Below are 20373 nucleotides of genomic sequence, written 5' to 3'. Positions count from 1 at the left end.
GCACCCACAGCCCAAGCCCGAGAATGGAGGCAGCCTGGCTCCGAGGCCTGAGCTCTGGGGTGGCACAGAGCTGGGTTCAGAGCCCAGAGCTGCCCCTCCTTGTGAGCTGGTCTTCTCGCGACAGAGGCTGCTTAGACGGCTTGGGGTGAGCGGAGCCTGCACACCCGGGAGCGGTGCCCACCTACTCCCCAGCCCCCGGGAGAAGCTGCCCTGTGGGAAAGCTGAGCAGGGCTCCGACCACAGGCCAGACCCGGCCTCCAGGGCCCGCTACTGGCCACCCTGCCCAGGGCACAGCAGCCTGTGGGGACTTTCCACGGGTCCAAACCAGGAACTGAGGGGACGTGCGCAGCCTCAGGGCTGCACCGAGGGTGTTTTTCCACAGGGAGGCCCAGCGCAGGGCTGTGGCTGTTCAGAGTGGCCACTGCCCGCTGCCAAGAGAAGCCGGGCTGCGAGTACCCAGAGCCGCCCGCGGCCCCATGCAGGCCCTGCCCACCCGCCAGGGCGTCCTCAGCGGCTGCTAGGGCCAGGCCCTGGTCTAGGCCCTGGGGAAACAACTGGAAGGAGGCGGCCACTCTCTACAGGCCAGGCAATGGTGGGGACAGCAGTTAACGAAACCTGTGGCTAAGGGTCCTGAAGAAAATCCAGCAGGACAGGCAGGCGGGGGGCGGGGTGCTGGTGTGAAGCAGTGGCCTCTGCAGGAAAGGCCTCCGATGAGGGACAACCGAGGTCCAGGGAGGAGATGAGCCGCGGGCAGCAGAGCCAGCCAGCCAGGCAGGGGGAGCCGTGCACAGTGAGGACACGGCTGGGGCGGAGCAAGGACTGGACGAGGCGGCGGGAGTGGGGACAGGCTTGGGACTCTGCAGAAGGGAACACCGAGGCCAGGCCAGGGGGCGGGAAGGGGGCAGGAAGGGGGTGGGAAGGGGGTGGGAAGGACCCGAAGAAGCAGGGCTGGGCATCCAACAGCTGCTGGGGGGGGAGGTGCAGCCCTGTCCCCAGGGCAGTCCCGAGGACACTACCCAGGACCTGGCCTCCCTTCTGCCCCCCAGCCAAGCCTTATTTGTGCCCATATGTAAAATGGAGATGAAAGTCCCGCCCAGCCTCCAGGAAGGGGGAATGAGGAGGAATCCGGGAGTGCAGCCAGAGGCTGGGCCATCCTGGACCCCAACCTCCGCAACCTCCCAGGTCCCACGGTCACAAGAGACGCCACAGCCCCCAGGGACCCAGTCCCTCCGGCAGCCCCAAACAGGCTCTTGGGAACTAAGGTGTCCCAGGGGGTGGTTCCTGGCAACCAGACGCCTGCCTAGCAACAGTGTGATGGGATGGCAGCTGGGCTCCACGGCAACCCGACGCTGGGGCCCAAGGCCGAGCACACTTTGGGGGTGGGCTCCCAGGCGCCTCTCTGAGCTGCATGACTCACCGGCTCGGAACACCCAGCAGGCTCCTGCATCCAGGGCCCAGCTTGCAGGGCCACAGGCCGGGCCCAGCCAGCACCAGCCCAGGTGGGCACTGCGCTCTGCTGACCCCTAACTCTCCGCTCTGGAAGGAGGCAATGGCGGCCTGGAAGGGACATGAGAGGGCAGTGTCCACACTGGAACCTCGCCGAGCACCAGCAGAGGCAAGCCAGGGAGCACGCGTTCGCACCTGATCCTCCCACGGTCCCCGAGTGGTGGCCTTATTAGTGCGGGACACTAGGATTTTTAAATAAAATACCCAGATGTGAACGTCTAGACCCGCACAGCGTGAGCACATGGTAAACTGGCAGGGTGTATTTCCAGGGGCCCCAGCAGCAACGGGAGCACCAGGCGTCCAGATCTTGGTTTCTAAATGCCGTCCCCCAATAGCGAGGACCAGGGCTCCCGGGGGGACTGGCAGGTTCCCAGGCTGGAGCACGGAAAACACAACTGAGCCTGGAACATCTTGTGGTGCCAGCAAGTAAAGCAAAGAGTGGCCAGAGGACAGAGAAGGAAGGAGGAGACTCCAGGGGGACAGGTCAGAAAGGGCCAGCAGGAAGGACTCCCTCAGGGCCAGCGGGGGACAACCTGAACGATAAGATAAATAGCCATCCGGCTGAGGCACCAGGCCGGCAAATTCCATCCATTTTCCTGCAAATGCCACAAGTTCATTTTCTTGGGGGCTGAATCGAACTCCAGGGTGTAAGTGCCACACTTTCTTTATCCATTCATCCACTGAGGACCTGGGCTGACCTTGGTGGGGCTGTTGCCAGTTGTGCGGCTGTGAGCGTGGGCGTGTGTGTCCCCAAAGTGAGAGGACTGCGGTTCTTCAGGTTCAAGACTGAGGAGTGGAGCGGCGGAGCCGTGTGGTGGCTCCGGGCCTGGTCTCTAGGCACCTCTGGGCTCCTCCCCATGGTGGCTGTGCTAGTTCACGGTCCCCCCAACAGTGTGCGAGGGCTCCTCTTCCCCCAGAGCCTCTCGGGCGTTTGTCATCGTCCGTCCTCTTGGTAATGCCACTCTGCCTGGGGTGAGAGGCATCCGAGTGTGGTTCTGGATACTTTGTTCCCTCGTGTGGTGCCGGGGCACAAAGACCTGCCTCATAGGCGCACAGCCAGCGCTCCACCCCCGCGCTGCAGCCCGCCCCAGGGGAGCTGTGATTTGAGTTTCCCTCATTTCAGACATTTGTGGGCCACTTGTATCGATTCTTTTGAGAAGTGTCTGTTGAACTCATGTGCCCACTGTTAACTGGTTATTTGGTTTTGGTGTTGTGTTTTCTGAGTTCTTTATGTATCCCGAGATTGACGCGTAGCTGGTGAAGGTTTCCTCCCATCCCTGCCCCTTTGCTGAGCAGAAGCTTTTTAACTCGCTGCCACCCTTGTCAGCTCCTGGCCTGATCCCCAGCCAGGGTCCTCCTGGGCGTCTCGGCCATGCCTCTGGTGGGCGCTGACCTGCCTGCGGTCCTAGGAGCTGCGGTTCCTGTGAACGCCCAGGTCTTTGGTCTGTTGGGAGGTGACTTGGGTGCAGGGTGAGAGAAAGGCTTGGGCCCCCCCCTTCCACCCGGGGACCCCAGCTTCCCAGCGCTGTCTGTGGAAGAGCCGTCTTGTCGCCAACCTGTGTTCTGGCTCTGGGGGGATGGCAGGCTGCAGGCTGCGGCTGGCCCTGTGGCTTCTTCTTGGGTTTGCGTCCATCGGGCACTCTCTCTGCTGCGCGCTGTGACGACTGGAGGTCAGGCGCTCGGGGCCTCCTGTGCTGCTTTTTTGGCTCAGCCCGGCTTTGGCTCTTCTGGGTCCTTTATTAGGAGGATGACTGCAGAGATGTTTATCTTTAGGGATTTTGACTTTGGGGATGCCAACACTTGGGACCGTGGCATTCGGGGGTGTTTCTGAGTGGCGGCCCGGTGCTCCCCAGGGCAGTCCCAACAGAGGAGAAATGGACAGCAAACAGCTGCAGTGAAACTGCAAGTCCTTCAAAGGACGCTGACTTCATGACATCAATGAAAGTGACGGGGACAGGTGAGGCTGAGCCCAGGAAGCCCTGGTGATCGGACCGCTGGCAAGGAAGGAGAAGCTGGGTCAGAGGAGCCAGCCGGGAAGTCCCCAGGAGGTGCTGCGACCACCGAAGAGCAGGCCTCGAAAGCCCAAACGACTTCACGGCCACACTGCAGGGCAGCCCTGGTGGTGACCGCGCCACACGCGGCCACCAGCTTGATCAGAACCACCCCAAGGGAAACTGTCAACTCTAGAGACCCACCAGCGCTGCGAAGACATCCCAGATACGGCTGACAAACAAGCTCCCACCTAGCCTTAGGACTCTGGTTTTCTTCTTCAAGGCAGAGGCCTCATGTGCCTGTCCCTTGTCCCCAACGCTGCTCGGGGCAGGACAAGTTCTGGGCTGCCATCTGGAGGGGGAGGCTGTCCTGGCCCAGCATACCGCTGGGCCCACCTGGGCCAAGGGCGGCCCGCCCCTGGAGGACTCCTTCACTAAGGGCAAAAAGCTGCTCTACCCTGGGCAGTGGCCCCTCCCCAGGCCACGGGGACTCGGCCCAGCTGGCAGCCTCCTTGGGCACGGGCTCCCCACCTCCCCAAGGCCCCCGCCCCCTCCGGAGCACGCGGATCAAGCCATCAGCCGAAAACACTCGTGCACGCGCCCAAAACCTGTCCCTGGGTACGCAGGAGCCCCCACCTGGGAGGCAGTGCAGGTGCAGAAATGGGGAGCGCAGAGCCCCCAGGAGGGCAGGGGGGGGGTGCGGCGGGAAGCTAAAGCTGGGGAGGTGGGAGGTGCCACTGAGCGGAGAAGCAGGTGACAGACCTGCTGCTCGGAGCCAAGGCAGATCCAGAGGACAGGGGCAGGCAGGGGAGGCCAGGCACTCAGGAAAGCCCTCGGACAGAGGCGTGGGCCCTACCAGGTGCCAGGTAGGTGCTGGACCCCTGGAGGACAAGTGGACATTGACAGAGGAGAGGAGTCTGCAGGGAGGGGGTCGAGGACAGGGAGGAGAGATGGGCAGGTGGGAAGAGGGGAAGACAGCAGGGGACGGGGGAGGGGAGGAGACGGACGGCCAGAGGCCACACTCTGGCCACTGACCCCTGGCCTTCTGGCCCCACTCCCCTCAACCCTCCGCGAAGCTCTCAGAAGCCGGTAGCACAGGACACTGTGCCCTTCTGGGGCCCCATTCCCTGGGCCTCCCTGGTGGCCAGAGATGCCCAGCCAAGGCTGCCAGGGAGCTGGGGAGGCCACTCCCGGTCCCTCCCCCGTCACCATGGTGATGCTGCCCCTCTGCCCCGCCCCCTCGGGACAGCGGGACATTCTTTCTTTTCTCTTCACCCTGGAAACTGACTCTGACGCTGAGTCTGCTTCCCGGGACCCCAGGGCCACAAGTCACTTATGAATGTGTCAGTGTCACCATCACGTCAGGACGGTTCCAAACGCCCAGTGGCTTTGTTCAAAGGCATCATAAACGGTCCTTTATTTTAAAAGTTTTTTTAAAGGGGGGGAGGGCTGATTCAAACATCGCACTCACAGGGTGTGAGGGGGCTGGCCAGAGCTCCGCCGCCCCTCGGCCCCCCTCAGCCCGCTCCTCTTCCTGCTGCGCCCAGGCGGGAACCTGCCCTGCCCCAGGAGGAGGAGAAAATCGTCACCAGATCCGGGAGACCACAGTCCAGGGAACCCTGAGAAGCCTGGCTGCAAAATGTTTTAAAAAGAAAAAAAAAGGCCTGGCAGGGACGCCCGGTGACACAGTTTTAAAGTCCAGTTTTGAAGAATGATCAAAACACTCTTTTCCCCAAACATGAGGAACGGCGAGTGGTCAGGGGTCAGGAAGCACGGCTGCGGCTGGTGCTACTCTCTTTGTTTTCAAGAAACCTAAAAATTAGGGATGTCACAGACGCCCAGGCAAAGAAAAGGCAGGAGGCCGCCGGTGGTGAGTGACCTCCCTCGCAGACCGCCACAGGCCCACGGTGGACGCGCCCAGAACAGACACCCGCGCTGGCACGGGGCCAGAGAGGACGCACACCAGCCCGGAGGGACCTGGAGTTCACGGAGGTATCTAGGCCCGGGAAGTGCGCTGCAGGCTGGGAACGTCCGCTGTTAGGACGGCATCCACTGCCCAGGGAACCGGCGGGCAGTGTCCCAGGCCTCCTGCAGGACGCGGGGCAGAGGCCTAGGGATGTGATGTAACCTGGTGGAGCGGGTTCACCCGGGATGAGTCACGGAAGCAGCCCTCGAGTGGTCTTCGAATCGCTCAGCTGCAGGCCAGCGCGGACCCCCACCCGCCCGCGGGCCCTCACGCGGAAGCTCCTCTCCGAAGCCTGGCACTGGCTGAGATGGCAGCGTCTCACCTTCTCCACCAGCTTCCTCGCCCTGTTTGGGGATAAAGCACCTAATGCTGCCACCTGACCACTCAGGGCACAAGGCGGGGCCAGGTCCTGGCACACAGAGCCCCTGGATCCTCGTGGGCCTGAAGCTGGAGTTCCGGCTCCAGAGTGTCCGTCACACTTCCCCTGCTCTTTCCTCAGTGGGATCTGGGTTTGCTGCCACTTCCAGGAAGTCCACCACCCGAGGGTTCAAGAAGACCCTGGCGTTAGGGACGTGGGAGTCTGGCTTCACCCAGCCCTTCAAGTGACCACCTCAGAGCGGAGCCAGTCCTCTCCAGTGTCACAGAAGAGGGCGAGTCACAGGGGGCCCAAAGGAAAAGACGGAAACGGGCACAGCCGGAGTGACAGCAGACAAGGCAACCTCAAGCACGGTGCCTCTCCAGAGGCTGAGGCAGGAGGATCACAACCCAAAGCCAGCCTCAGCTATTCCGTGAGTCCTGTCTCTAAATAAAACATAAGAAGGGCTCCATCCCGCAGTGCCTCTGGGATCAACCCCTGGCACCCCAAAGACTAAAGAAAAGGGGGCGTGAGGAGGGCGTGGCCTGGGGCAGGGCTAGAGAGGCCCCGCCCACACTGTGTGCCCCGCCCTGGCACACCTGGCCGCAGCCTCTGGCCGCCAGCCTCTCCTGGCACAGCCACCCAGCCCGGGTCCAAATCCCTCAGGAACGGCCTCAAGCTCTCTCCTCCCTGCGACCTCCCTGGTCAGGGCCACCAGCCTCTCCACCTGGCCCCCCTGCCCCCTGTGCCTTGTGTTCCTCCCCTGCCCTCAACCCCAGGCACCCAGGAAGACCCCCGCTTCCTCAGCCACCCTGATCCTCTTCCGTGAGGCTCCTGCCGCCTCCCTACTGGCTCACTGCTCCCCACGCCCACCCTGAACCGCAGACTTTTCCTTTTTTTGGAGTATAGAGATTGGATCCAGGGTGCTCTACTGCTGAGCCACATCTTAAGCCCCTTTTTTAGGTTTTATTTTGAGACAAAGTCTAACCTGCAGAGGCTGGCCTCAAACTTGCAATCCCCCTACCTTGGCCTCTGAGTATCTGACCACAGGCATGCACCACTGCACCCAGAACCTCGGGACCTTTGCACTTGCTATTACTTTTGCCCAAACAACCCTCCATAAAGCCCTGTAGGGCTGCTCCTTCCTATAGCTCAGTAAAAAGGTCACCTTTCTAGAGACCTCCTCTGACCACCCTGGACAGCGTGGCTCACCTAGACCGTGGCCCACGCCATCCACTGCACCTCTGCTTTGGATGTTCGATGCTCAATGTGCACGTGGGCACCACGCAAGGGGCCCTGCAGGTCCACGCAGGCGCTGCTACCGCTGTCCGCAGCCCGGGCCTGGCTGGCCGCACGTGGACATCAGCAGTCACCTTCGCGCTGCTCCACGGCATAGGCACACCGTGCGCTCATACAGACACTGCCCTCAGCGCCACACATACCCTGCAGGGAGAGCCCGTCACCCCTGCTTGGGAGATGGGGACACCGAGGCACAGAGGTCAAGTCACTTGCCCAAGTCACACTGTTGGTGGGACCCCAAAGGGTGACGGGAAGGATCCCAAGAAGGCCCGTCCTCACTGGGGCCTCGCAAGCCCCACGTCAGTGATGGGCCAGATCCCAGCACGACTGGCCCGGAGGGGGCCAGCAGCCCCCGGGGAAGGCGGGTCCCCAGAGTTCGGAAGTGCCTGAAGCCTAGGTCCCCAGCATGTCCCCAGCAAGCCGCTCTGGGGACAGAGGGAGCAAGCTGGCAGCCCCAGGCCTGGCCTCAGATTTGCTCTGTTTGGCCCATGGACTGTGGGTTAAAAATGCGGCTGAGCTGCCCACCTGTGAACGTGGGGTGGTCCCACCCAGAAAGCCCGCGTTCCGGCTGCTGGAGGACACGGTGTAAAGGGCAGGAGATCTAGCAGCCTTGCACCAGAGGCACAGAGCTGGGAAGCAGCTGTCCTTTTACCAGGGACACTCGCTGATGCTCCAGGACACCCGGGGCGTGGGGTCAAGGTCATGGACTCTGGACCCAGATGGACGGGCTGGCTCAGGTCTGAGCCGTCTGCTCACGTGCTCCTGCCCCTTGGCTCCTCATCTGTACAGCAGTGCCACCCCACAGGTCACAGGACACAGGCACCCTAGGTCTGTGCAAAACGTCACGCACCAACCATCGCAGCTGCAGGACCACCCCAACCCACTGTCCAGAGACCGCTGGACGACATCAAGTGTGGTCAACCCACACGCTGAAGTACGCTGCGGAGAGGGGAAGGTGACACCCGCCAGCACCTCGTGACCCTGCCAACACCGCGCTCAGTGGGAGAAGCTGACACAAGAGGCCCCGCCCTGCCCAGCTCCACTCACAGGACAGTCCATCAGATCCACGGACAGCAGGTGTGTGGCCTGCGGCGCAGAGTGGGGGTGACTGCCAGGGGCCCAGGGCTTGCTCCTAGGGTGATGAGTAGTGACAGTCACCCGCTCTCATGGACACGGGAGAAGCTACTAGAGTGGACACAAGGACGGTGGATGTCACGTGTGTGAATTATGTCTCAATAAAAATGTCACAAGAAGAGAGGCCCTGGGAGGCGGGTCCTGTGATGCCATCGTGGGGGTGAGAAGCTCCGCGGCTGAGGGTCGGTTCCCGCGGCCGAGCCCATGTTGGCAGCAGGGGCCAAGCGGGTGCCAAGGGTCGCCTGGCTCCTCAGCTCTTGCCAGGCAGATGGCTCCTGTCTCCGAGCCCTGTCAAAGGCCACTCTGGAGTCACTCTTGACCTGGTCCCTCTGAGGTCCCCAAGGACCCTGAAGTCTGGAGCATCACAGGAGACCTTTGCTTATTCGTATCTATAGGGACAGCTGGGGATGTCATAATGAGGACTTGAAAGCCCACAGTGGGGACTGGCCCTCTCCCAGGGGGACGGGAAGAGACGTCATGGGTCTCTGAGTCCAAGCCCTTGGCACAGTGGCTCAGATGTCAGTCACCTCCTCCCACAAGGGTCAGGCCAGCAGGCTGGTCCCTTTAGGGGAGGACACCTTGTTGGGCGAGAGTGTCCCCTGCACACCCAGGGGTCCCTCACGCACCAGCCCCAGGGTAAGAGGGCCCCCAGGAGCGCCCTCCCATTGGAGCCTCACTGAGCCCGTGGGCGCAGAGGAGCTCCTCCGAAGGGGGCCGTCTCCTGAGCAGCGCCAGGCCTCAGGGGCGCCAGGGCGCTGAGCAGCCCACTCCCAGAGCAGGGCCAACCTGTGAGTGAAGGAACCAGGGGCCAGAGAGGGGCGGGGGGGCACAGCGAAGAGGAGACTGAGAGCAGAGGGGACAGCAAACCCAGGAGAGAGCGGGCCCGGGCTTGGCAGAGCTGCCCGGCCAGGAGGGCCAGGAGGGCCAGGAGGGCCAGGAGGGGCCAGGAGGGGCCAGGAGGGCCAGGAGGGCCAGGAGGGGCCAGGAGGGGCCAGGAGGGCCAGGAGGGGCCAGGAGGGGCCAGGAGGGACCAGGAGGGCCAGGAGGGGCCAGGAGGGCCAGGAGGGCCAGGAGGGCCAGGAGGGGCCAGGAGGGGCCAGGAGGGCCAGGAGGGCCAGGAGGGGCCAGGAGGGCCAGGAGGGCCAGGAGGGCCAGGAGGGGTCAGGAGGGGCAGGAGGGCCAGGAGGGGCCAGGAGGGGCCAGGAGGGGTCAGGAGGGGTCAGGAGGGCCAGGAAGGCCAGGAGGGGTCAGGAGGGCCAGGAGGGGCCAGGAGGGGCCAGGAGGGCCAGGAGGGGCCAGGAGGGTCAGGAGGGCCAGGAGGGGCCAGGAGGGCCCAGGAGGGCCAGGAGGGCCAGGAGGGCCAGGAGGGGCCAGGAGGGCCAGGAGGGGCCAGGAGGGCCAGGAGGCGGGAGACCAGCCCGAGGTCCTTCCCACAGCGCCAGCCCTGCCCAGGAGCCCAGGAGCCCAGGAGCCGGGCCTGGGGCTTCCCCCGCCGGGACAGGAGGAGGCCCGTGGTCAGGCCGGGGCTGGGCCCGGAAGTGCCAAGCGTCCAGCCAGGTTGTCATGGCCACGAAGACAAAGGGGGCACACAGAGGCCTGGAACAGAGTCCCCAAGAGGGCCCCGGCTGCCTGAGGTCCCTAGGAGAGCCCGGCTTCCCCAGGACCTACCTAGCAGGGGCTCCAGGGGCCGCAGGGAGGGCTGCAGGTCAGAGTCCAGCGCGGAGCAGGGAGACTCACAGACTGGGCCTTGATGGCCTCACCTGACCGGGGGCCTGTCCTGAGCCTGTCCCCATGGCAAGGAGCCTGCATGGGGAGAACCCCGAGTCTGAATGACCGCGCACAGACCAGAGCTGGCGCCGCCCACCAGGTCCCCAGTGCTCGCGGGGAGAAGGTGACCTCCCGTCTGCTCAGACCAAGGCTTTCGTGAACCGCAGTCAAAGGGACCACCAAGAACACGGGGTGCAGAGACCCCCAGATCCAACCCAGGTGACCCACTCTGCCAAGTGGCCACAAGTGTCCGCGTTTCCCCAGGTGCTGACTACAGTCTGTCATGAGCCACACAGGGCCCTGAGTGGAGCCAGGGGACCTCAGGGCCACCAGGATGCAGGCATGACAGTGGGCCTGGGGGACAGGTGCAGGTCTCCATCCCCCTCACCACTCGCTGGCCAAGGCAGAACAGCCCCGGGCCTCAGTGTCCCGCCCACAATACGAGAGTAACCCCAGAAGGACCCCCAGGGCCTGGGGGATTCCATGAGCTGACCACACAGGACACTCTCATCAGGCCCTCCCATGGGGACGATTACTGTGGACATGGTCACACGTCGGGTGGCACTGTTACTGACACACCTCCTCACACCCACTGACCCCCGCCGGACATGTCCAGTGCCTTCTCAGTGACTGGCCTGCAGTCTGTCCCTCCACCAGAAGGTCCTGCTTGTGAGGGCAGGGGCTGGTCTGGCCCATCCCCTGCTGAACACCAGCTCAGCCTAGACCCAGGCCTGGCACTTGGTGAGTGCCCATAAATGACAGGTGTGGGCTGGGACCCTGGCTTTACCACACCTTTGCTGTGTGACCTCAAGCAACTGACTCAATCTCCCTGAGCCTCATGGAACAAGAATCTGGGAAACCAGAATACAACGCCCTTGCAAGGTGCTTAGGCTCGGAGAAGCATGGGCCCCGCAGTGCAGCCCGACACAGACCCAGATCGCCAACTGACGGCATCCTCCGGAGGCACTTTAGGTTGTCACAGACGTGGGTGGAATGGGGGTGCTGCCAGCCATCCTACAGGCACAGGACGGCCCACACAGAACCACCCAGCCCCCGAGTCCACAGTGCTGAAGGGAGAGACCCTGATGGGAGGCCAGGCAAAGGCGAGGCTCCAGGACCAGAGGAGGGAGGCGCAGCCCCAGGGCGAGTCCCTGCAGCGGAGGAGGAGTCCCGGGAACCTGGGGCTGCCCCAAACGAGGGAGACCAACCCAGACAGCCCGGAGCCAGCAGAGCCACGCGGAGCGCTGGGTGCCACCACAGTGCACCTGCAGGTCCCACCCGGAGCCGGCTGGGAGCCCGCGGCTGGACACCCGCCCTGGCCTGGGCCCAGGGCTTTCTAAAGCACAGACACAGCCTCAGAAGCCAGCCACGACACGGCCACAGGTCACATGACCATGGGCCAAGGGAAAAGTCCAGAGCACCCAGGGAAAGGGCCGGAAGACACCGGGCGGACCAGTGAGCAGCGGGTGGACGACTAGAAAGGGCTGCTCACTCGGGCCGGTTCTGCAGGGAAGAGGAGGGACACATACGCCTGGACCCAGAATCCCTTCTAGTGTGACCTACAGGTAGGCGGGGCTGTGGTCTGTCACACCATCGCTTACACTGGCTGAGGCAGGCACGTGTCCCCCAACGGGACTGGCACACACACCTCATCCGATGGAATTCTACGCAGCGATCCTGGGGACCGTGACAGAGCAAGCGCCACGATGGGGACAACAAAGAGCACAAAACGTGTCTGTGTCAGCCGCTCTCTCTGCCCACGGACCTCTATTTCACTTACTTGTATGTGGTGCTGCAAATCAGCCACAACCCCAGCCCCTGCACTCGGCCTCACACAGCCAGAGGGTGAAGGCCACCCGAAGGGGCCCCAGGAGACGGGGGCCTGCACTGCCCCTGGACGGACTCAGAGGCTGGCTTCCACTCGACTTACTGGAGACTTCCATACTGCAGATTGAACCGGGGGCCTTTACCACTGAGCTGCAGCCTCAACCCTTTTGTTTTTTTATTTTGAGACAGAATCTCACTAAGTTGCTAAGACTGACCCCGAATTACGATCCTCCAGCCTCAGCCTCCCATGTGGCTGGGATTACAGCGAGAGCCAAGGCGATACTATACAGTTTTAATTTTGTCCTGGGAAGATGCACATTTTACATATGTACAACATACATACCACACACACGGACACGGACACACACACATACACACCGTCTCTGTACACACATACAGCCGCATCACGGTCTGCAACATACGGCATATAAAACACGCAGGTGGTACATGTGTGGTCTCTGTAGTGTGTACACTATGGTTTTATACACGCACACACGTGTTTACATGCACTTGTGTCATTGCAATTTTTAATTAATTCAAAAGACACAAAAGATGAGAATGATATGATTCCAATTTACACAAAGTCCCAAATAAGCAAAACTATTGGATGACTGACGTCAGAGCCAGTGGTTACTTTCGGGGACGCCCTCTGGGTGCTGGCAACACCCCCTGCCTGGTCCGAGTGACAGCTACACAGACAGCACATCACAAATCCACCGGTCACTGCTCCTCGCGGCGCACTTGGCACCAAGACGTGACTAAAGGATCAAAGTGAAAATGTCTACGGGGAAGAATAAAAGGACGGTCGTGGGGGGCATTTCCAGAGACCCCCAGACTCCACCACCCCCATTCCCAGAGGGAGCGCCCCGCTCCGTGCCCTGGGAGCAGGCCAGGCGCGGGCCCCCCGGGTCCCCCCAGGAAGAAGGCACATGGGAATCAAGCTGGCCTTTGTGGATGGGGCCAGCAGAGCGGGACAAAGGGCCAAACGGCGGCCCTGCGGCCCAGCCCCCTGGACACTGAGGCCCATTCATGTTGGAGGCTGGCCCTTCCCCAGGCTCCCGCCTCCTCTCCAGAGCTGGGAACAATGTCCCTTTGACCACTCTTGTCTCCCACTTCCGCATTTAATTGCAAGTTCATGGGTATTAAGTGGCCCCCACAGATGACCCAGCTGGCACCCCCTCCCCACCCCCAAAGAAGAGGCCCACAGCGCTGCCTCTGTCCCTGCCCTGCGCCCGCTGCGGCTCAGTGACCCTCCCGGGGAGAAAGGCCCGCCGCCCGCCCGCCCTCAGCCTCTGTTCTCACCCAGAGAGCTCGGCGTGCCCACCGCGCTGCTGCTGGCCTGGCTGGGGGCACCAGCCCGCGACGGCGGCCTCTGCTGACCTTCGTGGCCACCGCCCACTCCCTTCACACCTCACAGTGCGGAAACAGGCCTGCCTGCCACCCGGAGCCACCCGGAGCCGACACGGAGCCTGGAGGTGGCTCCGCCCGATCCACAACCTGCCCTGAGCTGCCCTGCCCCCACTGGAGCGGATGGCCCAAGTCTCTGACCCTTAACCTCCTCTGCAGCGCCACAGCCCAAGGACAACTCCTGAGCTCATCTGTGGACCCTGCAGGGCTGAGAAGAGGTCCCACAGCAGTGTCCTTCCCAGCACTCACCTCTGACCTCGCTCATGGGGTCCCCACCTCCAGAAGGTCCCCAGGCCTGAGGCATCTGCAATGAACATTTCACCTCCTCCAGGAAGCCTTCCAGGTTACTTTGGCCCAGGTCCGGCTTCCCCTCCACTGAAGAGCCCGCCACCACCTCCCTGACCAGTTCAAGGCTGACCTGGCTCCGGCTCCAGCCTCAACCTGCCTCCTCCTCTGCAAGCCGCCTCCTGGGCCATCCTGTGCTGGACACTGAAGGAGCTTCCCCGAGCCCTGGAGCTCCAGAGTCAGCCTCCTGGCTGGCACCCCAGGGCTCCGCAAGGCCCTGCCTGAAGCTCTCAGGGCAACCTGCGGCCTTAGAGGAGGTCCCTGCCACACACCGTCACCTGCCCATTCCTGGCCCTCCACCCTCCTCTCCCTCCACGCATGCACCACCAGCTCCCTGCTCACAGATGCTGCCGAGTCCCCCAGCTCCCAGCCTCTGCACGCACAAGCCAGCGTGCCTGCGTGGGGCTGGGGGTCTTGTCAACATCCACTACTGATGCAGCAGACCTGTGGGATCCCACACAGAGGCTCTCAGTCCCCAGAGCTGGGCTGGAGAGGAGCAAGGACCTCAAGGGCTTTGGCACGTAGCAGCTGCTCAATAAAATTGATCCCCCATTTATTAGGCTCTAACCAAATGAGGTGAAAGGGAACTGGGTGCCTGATCCTCCTACCGGGTCAAACTGGAAACCTGTAAGACCTGACGGGTCTCAAACAAAGTAAAGATAACCCTGGGCTTGGAAGAGCCTCAGCTGCCGCTGCCTGGGCCTGCGCATCTTCTTCCATCTCATTCTCAGGCCTCCTCTGGGCGCTGGGCGGGGGTGCGGGGGCTCGCTGCACAGTCACCGAGTGGGCTGCTCCCCACTACAGGGACACACGCGGGACCAAAAAAGACTGGAGCACCCACTCCGAGCCCTCAGCCACCAGGCACAGCGTCGCGGCACCAGGAGTGGGGAGCGACTCCCACCAACCCCGAGCTCCCCCTGGAGCCTGCACGCGCCTAAGCACTCGCTGGCTCCCTCCGAGGCCACCACTGGGACCTGCTTTTGTCCTGGGTGCGTCTGTCACCAGCCCAGGAGCCAAGGCATCCACACGCCCCGGGGCTGAGGCCTCTCCGGCCCCACTCAGGGGTCCCTCTGGAAAGCGGGCTTCTGTCCACCCCCGAGAGGACCAGTGAGGGGCCACCTGGGTCGGGACCTGAGAGGAGGGCTTCAGCTCTGCTCCAGCTGTGGCCGCCACCTCTAACCTGCTGCACCAGGGCGCAGACCGCCATAAGGGGGCCTCGGGGCTCTGATGTGGCGGAACCACCCACAGAGCAGCCTGACCAGGGCCTTGGGGAGGGAGGGGCACCCCAGACTGGGCTGCCCCATGAAACGGGGACAGAGGGACAGCACCCCTCCTAGGAGCTCGGCCAGCGCCCCAGCAACACGCAGGGGAAGGCCCGGCAGGGTCTGTCTGCTGCGGGGACACCAACAAGAGCCAGCCATGGTGGGGGCCGGCTGGCCACGGGCAGCAGGGTTGGTCACAGAAGACGCAGGAGCCAAGCGAAGACAGCCCCAGCTTTGGGAAGCTCCAGGCCCTTGAGAAGGTCCCATCCTGGGGGCCAGGCCCGCAGCCAGGTCCTGACCACAGTATGACCGCACAGGCCAGTCTACAGTCTGTCGCCGCCCACCAGGTGGCCAGGTCCCGAGGCGAGCGCCGCCCTGCCACCCAGCAGCCCCAGGAGGCTGAGGCCAGGCCTTCACCTCTGCAGGAACCGTCTCTGAGCGCAGAGGCCAGCTGCACCCTGAGTCTGGCCGTCCCCTCTCCTCCCCCCAGCCCCGGGCCAGGCCACCACAGTCCCCACCTGGACTGCTGCTGTGACCTCCTCCTGGTCTCCCCTCTCTGTACTCCACCCACCCAGGAAGGAGCCCAGGAGGGTGCCCTGTGTGGCCCACTCTCGTTAGCTGTCCTCTCTCCATGTCCCCTCAGTGCCAGGTCCACAGATGCAGGGAGCTGGCCTGTCGCGTTCAGAGCTGGTCCGCCAGCGCCCAGCAGGATCTTAGTCAGCACTTGACGACAGTGTGGGACAGCAGACACAAGATCCCCAGAGCTCAGGCTATGTCCACTCCCTCTGTGACAGGGGCCCTGGGAGGGGCAGTTCTGGGGGGTTGTGGGCCTGGCCCAGGCTGGGGAGGGCGGGTGAACTAGGGAGGGCCTCTGAGCAGCTGCTTGGGGGCCACCTAGCCCACAGGCCTCCGGGGCTGTTAGAAACACAGCCTCAGGCCCGGCCCAGGCCTCCAGGTTCAGACTGTGCATCTGGCCGGCCCCAGGGGCTCCGTGGAGAGCGACCTGGGGTGTCCTGGACGAACCTCAGAGTAAGCAGGGGGTGCAGGCACAGCTGCTTCAGGCAGCCCTGGGACCAAAGGCTGGGACAACCCTCGGTCACGCGGGGCCAGACAGAGAGGGATCATCCAGGGACCCAGCACCCCCTCCCCCACTCGAGAAGCCAGCAGGTGGCATGTGAGGTGGGGGAGGGGAGCAGGATTCGCGCAGATTCGCGCAGCAGACGCCCAAGAGCCACACCATCTGGAGCCCCTTGGGGTGCAGGGAAGGGGGCAGCAAAGGAGGAGGGGCTGCAGGACACTGGGCGAGGGGTGAAGGAGTGCCTGTGACAGGCAGGACCACTGCTCCAGCCACCGCCACTCACAGGGCCACACACCCAGAAAATGTCTCTGCGCTTCCAAAGAGCTGAGCTCCTAGGCCAAGCCCCAGGTCCTCTTCAGCAGCCAGGTCACGAAGGAGCTGGCCTTGCCCATGTGCAGTGGTGGGCATGTGACCCAGCCCGGCCAATCAGAGCTCCCACCCACACCCCACAAGAACACTTGCTTCAGGGATGGCACCTGAGCCAGGCAAGGAGCAGCTAAATCCAGCCGTGCCTGAAGGTGCCGCTCCAGAGTCCACTGCGCCCACACAGCCATGGAGTCCGCCTTCCTTTTTTTTTTTTTTTTTAATTTTTGCTTAAACACTTTTTTTTTTCCTTTTTTGGGGAGGTACCAGGGATTGAACTTAGGGATTGAACTCGCCCACTGAGCCCCACCCCCTGCGCTATTTTGTATTTTATTTAAAGACAGGTCTCACTGAGTTGCTTAGCGCCTCAATGTTGCTGAGGCTGGCTTTGAACTTGCCATCCTCCTGACTCAGCCTCCCGAGCCCCTGGGATCGCAGCGTGCCCACTGCACTGGCACATCAGCCTTTTCGAGGTGGGGTGACACAAACACACAATCCCGCACCTGTCCCTAGTGTCGCTGCTCTTTGAGGATGCTCACCATTGCTCCATCCATCAACACAATCTCAGGAACAAGTGCCAAGGACACACCTATCTGCTGAGCACCCACAAGCACCAGGTGCTGCTCTGCGTGTGGGGTCACAGCAGGGAACAGAAGAGACCACGGAGACCCCGTCGTCACTGAAGGCGGCGGAGAGGGGGGCCTGGAGGGGTCACGCGGAGAGAGCCAGGCGTCTGCAGGACCCGAGAGGCTGTGAGGGCCTGGACACCTGCGAGTGTCCAGAGCAGCAAGATGGCCAGGGCCCCGGGGCAGGGCCACATCTGGAGGTGGGGTCGGAGGCCGTGGGGAGTGGGAGAGTCAGTACGGGGGCTCCCAGGGCCCATCAGGACCTCGACAGTGACTGTGAGGGGGACCAGGGGCCCCGAGCAGCAAGGATCGTGCTGACTACCAGGGTGGAGACGGGGACCTGGGACCGCAGCAGTCCCTGCGGGAGGCAAGGGTGGCGGAGACCGTTGTCACGGAGGTGGAGAGCCGGGGTGGGGCGGGGAGCGGCCAGACTCTGGCCACTTGTCCAGGCTGCAGCGGGATCCCCTGGCGGGCTGCAGCAGGACGCGAAGCGTGGCTGGAAGTGGCTTCAGAAGGCGGCTCGCGGCCGCCGGAGGCCTTCGCTGGAGGCAAGGGAAGGAGGCAGGGGGTGCCCTGGGACACCCAGGGCGTGAGGTCCCGTCGCCAGCTAGAGGCAGACACCTAAAGGTCAGGACAGAGGTAGGCCCAGGGACGGCACGGACAGTGACAGAACAGGTGAGCCCCACCACAGCTTGACGAGTGACGAAGGACGCTGGCCCCCGGCCACCAGCCTGCCTCTCCCGTGCTGGGGGCCTGGGGGACAGGGACAGCCTGCTGAGGACAGTCCCTGTGGGGGAGGCAGGAGGGCAGGGCCTGCACCCACCCCACCTGCCGCCCAGGTGAGAACCTGAGGCTCAGACAAAGGCGGTGACGCAAGGTGACACAAGGTGACACTGAGGCTGGGCCGGCAGAGGGGCAGAACCAGGCCGGGCACCAGACGCCACAGCTCTGTGCCGGGGCAGCCCACAAGTGGGGACCCCGTGCTGCCCATGCCCCAGGCTGCCAAGGCCCCGACGCTCGGACAGAGGGCAGAGAAGGCGTGCTGGCCGTGGCGTCCTGGTGACCGCAGGGGACATGTGCCGGCAGGCAGTCAGGCGGCCCCCCTGCCCTCCCCTTTGGAACCTGGTGGCACCTGCTCCAGAGGGCACAGTGGGCCGAGACCGGGGTTCAACTCCCAGCCCACCCGACAGAGCGGCCCTGGACGACCCGGCCCACCAGGTCCCCCTCGCCTGGCCAGCCCTCTCTGTGCGGAGCTCGCTACGAGCCCTGGGTGACCAGACGCGGGTCTCTGTTGCTCAGCGCTGCTGACTTCTGGGGCCAGATGCCCCCTGTAGGGCCACCCTACATCCGTGGCCCCACCCACAGCTGCCCGGGGCACCTTCCTCCCCGTCATGACCAAAACTGTCCCCGGACGTGGCCGCGCGTCTCCGGGCGGGCACAGCTGCCCTGGTTTCAGAACCCCTGCCCCATGCTCACCAGAACATCCACGTGGCTCCGGAGGGCAAAGAGCTTGTCCTCTGTGGACTCTGAGGTGCTGCCCAGCCGCCCTACCTGGTTCCCGAGGGCCAGTGGACATGGGCACGGCCTGGCGCTCTAAAGGGTCTCTAAAAGGACACGCTCTCCATTTGTTCTAAACTCCAGACTTGGTTTATTTTGTTAATAAAATAATTAAGCACTTATTAAGCACCCCTGTGCACCGTGGCTCATCTCAGACGCGCAAAGACCCGAGCAGGGCGGCACAGTTACTGCCGAAATCCCGCTCCCTGAGGACGCGGCACGCTGGGTGCTGAACGGCTCCTCCCAGGTGGCCGCCAGCCCTGGGCAGAGCAGGGCTGGGGTCACGGGCCAGGGCCTCGCACGCCTCAGGCCTTCAGGCTGGGACGGCCCCGGACGAGGGGCAGCAGGCACTTACTAGGCACCCACCTGTGCCAGCCTAGGGGTCAGCAGCAGGGAGGCCCAGGCCAGGGTGGACCCTAAGCCACGCACCAGGCGGAATGTGGCAAGGGTGCAGGTGGCATGAGGACTGGAGGGAGGGAGGCGCACAGACACTGGGGACACACCAGATGAGGGGACAGCACACAGGAACCCACTCAGGGGAAGCCCTCGGTGGGCGGCAACAGAGCAGAGCCAGAGGGACAGAGGTCTCCGACCAGCACGGCTGTCCTGGAGCAGAGCCATGGCCAGGACAAAGTGCTGGCACTGAGAGACACCAAGGAGAGGGCAGTAAGGACCAGGGGCCAGGGCAGACTGACCGGCCACACCAGGGGGCAGTGGGATTCTCTAGGCCACTGACCCATGGGACAGACAGCTCAGAGGCCCAGGGTCCTGCTGGTGTCCAGTGCCAGCCCCAGCACGGGAGTGCCCCTCCACGATGTGCCAGACCTAGCAGCCCCCAAACGTGTGCCTAGGGAGAAGGGCAGCACCCGTCCCCCATCACTCTGGTCCACCGTAATCTGAAAAATATTGAGCTAATGATGATTAACAGAGTGATGCAGAAAAGGACTCCAGGAGGAAGCGGCGTCCTCTCCACACCCTCCCACCTCGGCCTGAGGCCACCAGCACTGCGCCCCAGCGGACCCTACAGTCCCCGCCACACTCCTGCACACTGCCAGGGTTTGGACCTTGAATGGCCCCAAAGGCTCCTGTGCTGAAGGCTGGATCCCAGTCTGTGGACCACCAGGACGAGGAACCCTCAGGAGGCGGGGCCTAGGGAGGAAGTCACTCCCTGGGGACATGGCCTTGCAGGGGACATGGGCACCCCAGCTCCTCCTCTTTCTCCTGGAGCTTCCTGGCCACCAGGGATCAGGCCACCTCAGTGATCAGGCGCCTGCTGCCCCAAGGTCCACGACCTGGGCCAACCATGGACTCAAACCATAGCAACCAGGAACCAAAATAAGTCTTTCTTCCTTGAGGTTGACTTTCCCGGCTACCTTGTCACAGTGGCCGAAACCTGACCCACCAAGACAGCCTTTTGGGTTTTTTTGGTGTTATTTTCTTCTAAAAATTAGGATCAGACTCCATACTCAACTGCCCTCTGCCCTCCTTCTTCAACAGACCAGCATGCAGGGCCCCTCCTGTCCACCCAGAGAGGTCAAGCGCATTCCTCAACCCTGCCTGATAGCCCAACCAGTGGACGGACGACAGTCCGAACACTTCTCTGCTAATGACTATCACCATGGCTTCCACAGGTTGGTTGGTTGGTTCTCGTTGTTATAAACAGAACTGGAATAAACATCGTTTTTAGTTGGTGGGGATTACACCCAGGAGCACTTGACCACGGAGCTACACCCCCAGCCCTTTTTATCTTTGAGAGAAGGTCTTGCTAAGTTGCTGAAGCTGGCCTTGAACTAGCCACCTCCTGCCTCGGCCTCCTGGGTCTCTGGATCACAGGTGTGCCCCACTGCGCGCAGCTAAACACCTTCACAATTAGGTCTGCATGTACTTTTC

At 63.1% G+C, this 20373-nt stretch overlaps 1 protein-coding gene across 2 annotated transcripts in view; it reads right to left on the bottom strand.

Moving 5' to 3' along the window:
• Prex1 (phosphatidylinositol-3,4,5-trisphosphate dependent Rac exchange factor 1) overlaps nucleotides 1-20373 on the bottom strand; it is a 127264-nt gene that overhangs the window by 90311 nt on the left and 16580 nt on the right. The window contains exon 1 of one of the 2 annotated variants that reach the window (XM_077799630.1): nucleotides 1418-2538. The exons of the other annotated variant lie outside the window; for it this stretch is intronic. Coding sequence (XP_077655756.1) covers nucleotides 1418-1570 — 153 coding nt within the window. The 5' untranslated portion in view covers nucleotides 1571-2538. Of the gene's footprint in view, nucleotides 1-1417; nucleotides 2539-20373 lie in introns of those variants that run through there. 2 annotated transcript variants of the gene reach the window in all.

The sequence above is a fragment of the Urocitellus parryii genome, chromosome 6 (genome assembly GCF_045843805.1).
Source record: "Urocitellus parryii isolate mUroPar1 chromosome 6, mUroPar1.hap1, whole genome shotgun sequence".
NCBI classification, from domain to species: Eukaryota; Metazoa; Chordata; class Mammalia; order Rodentia; family Sciuridae; genus Urocitellus; species Urocitellus parryii.
This window is presented reverse-complemented; position numbering and strand designations above follow the sequence as displayed.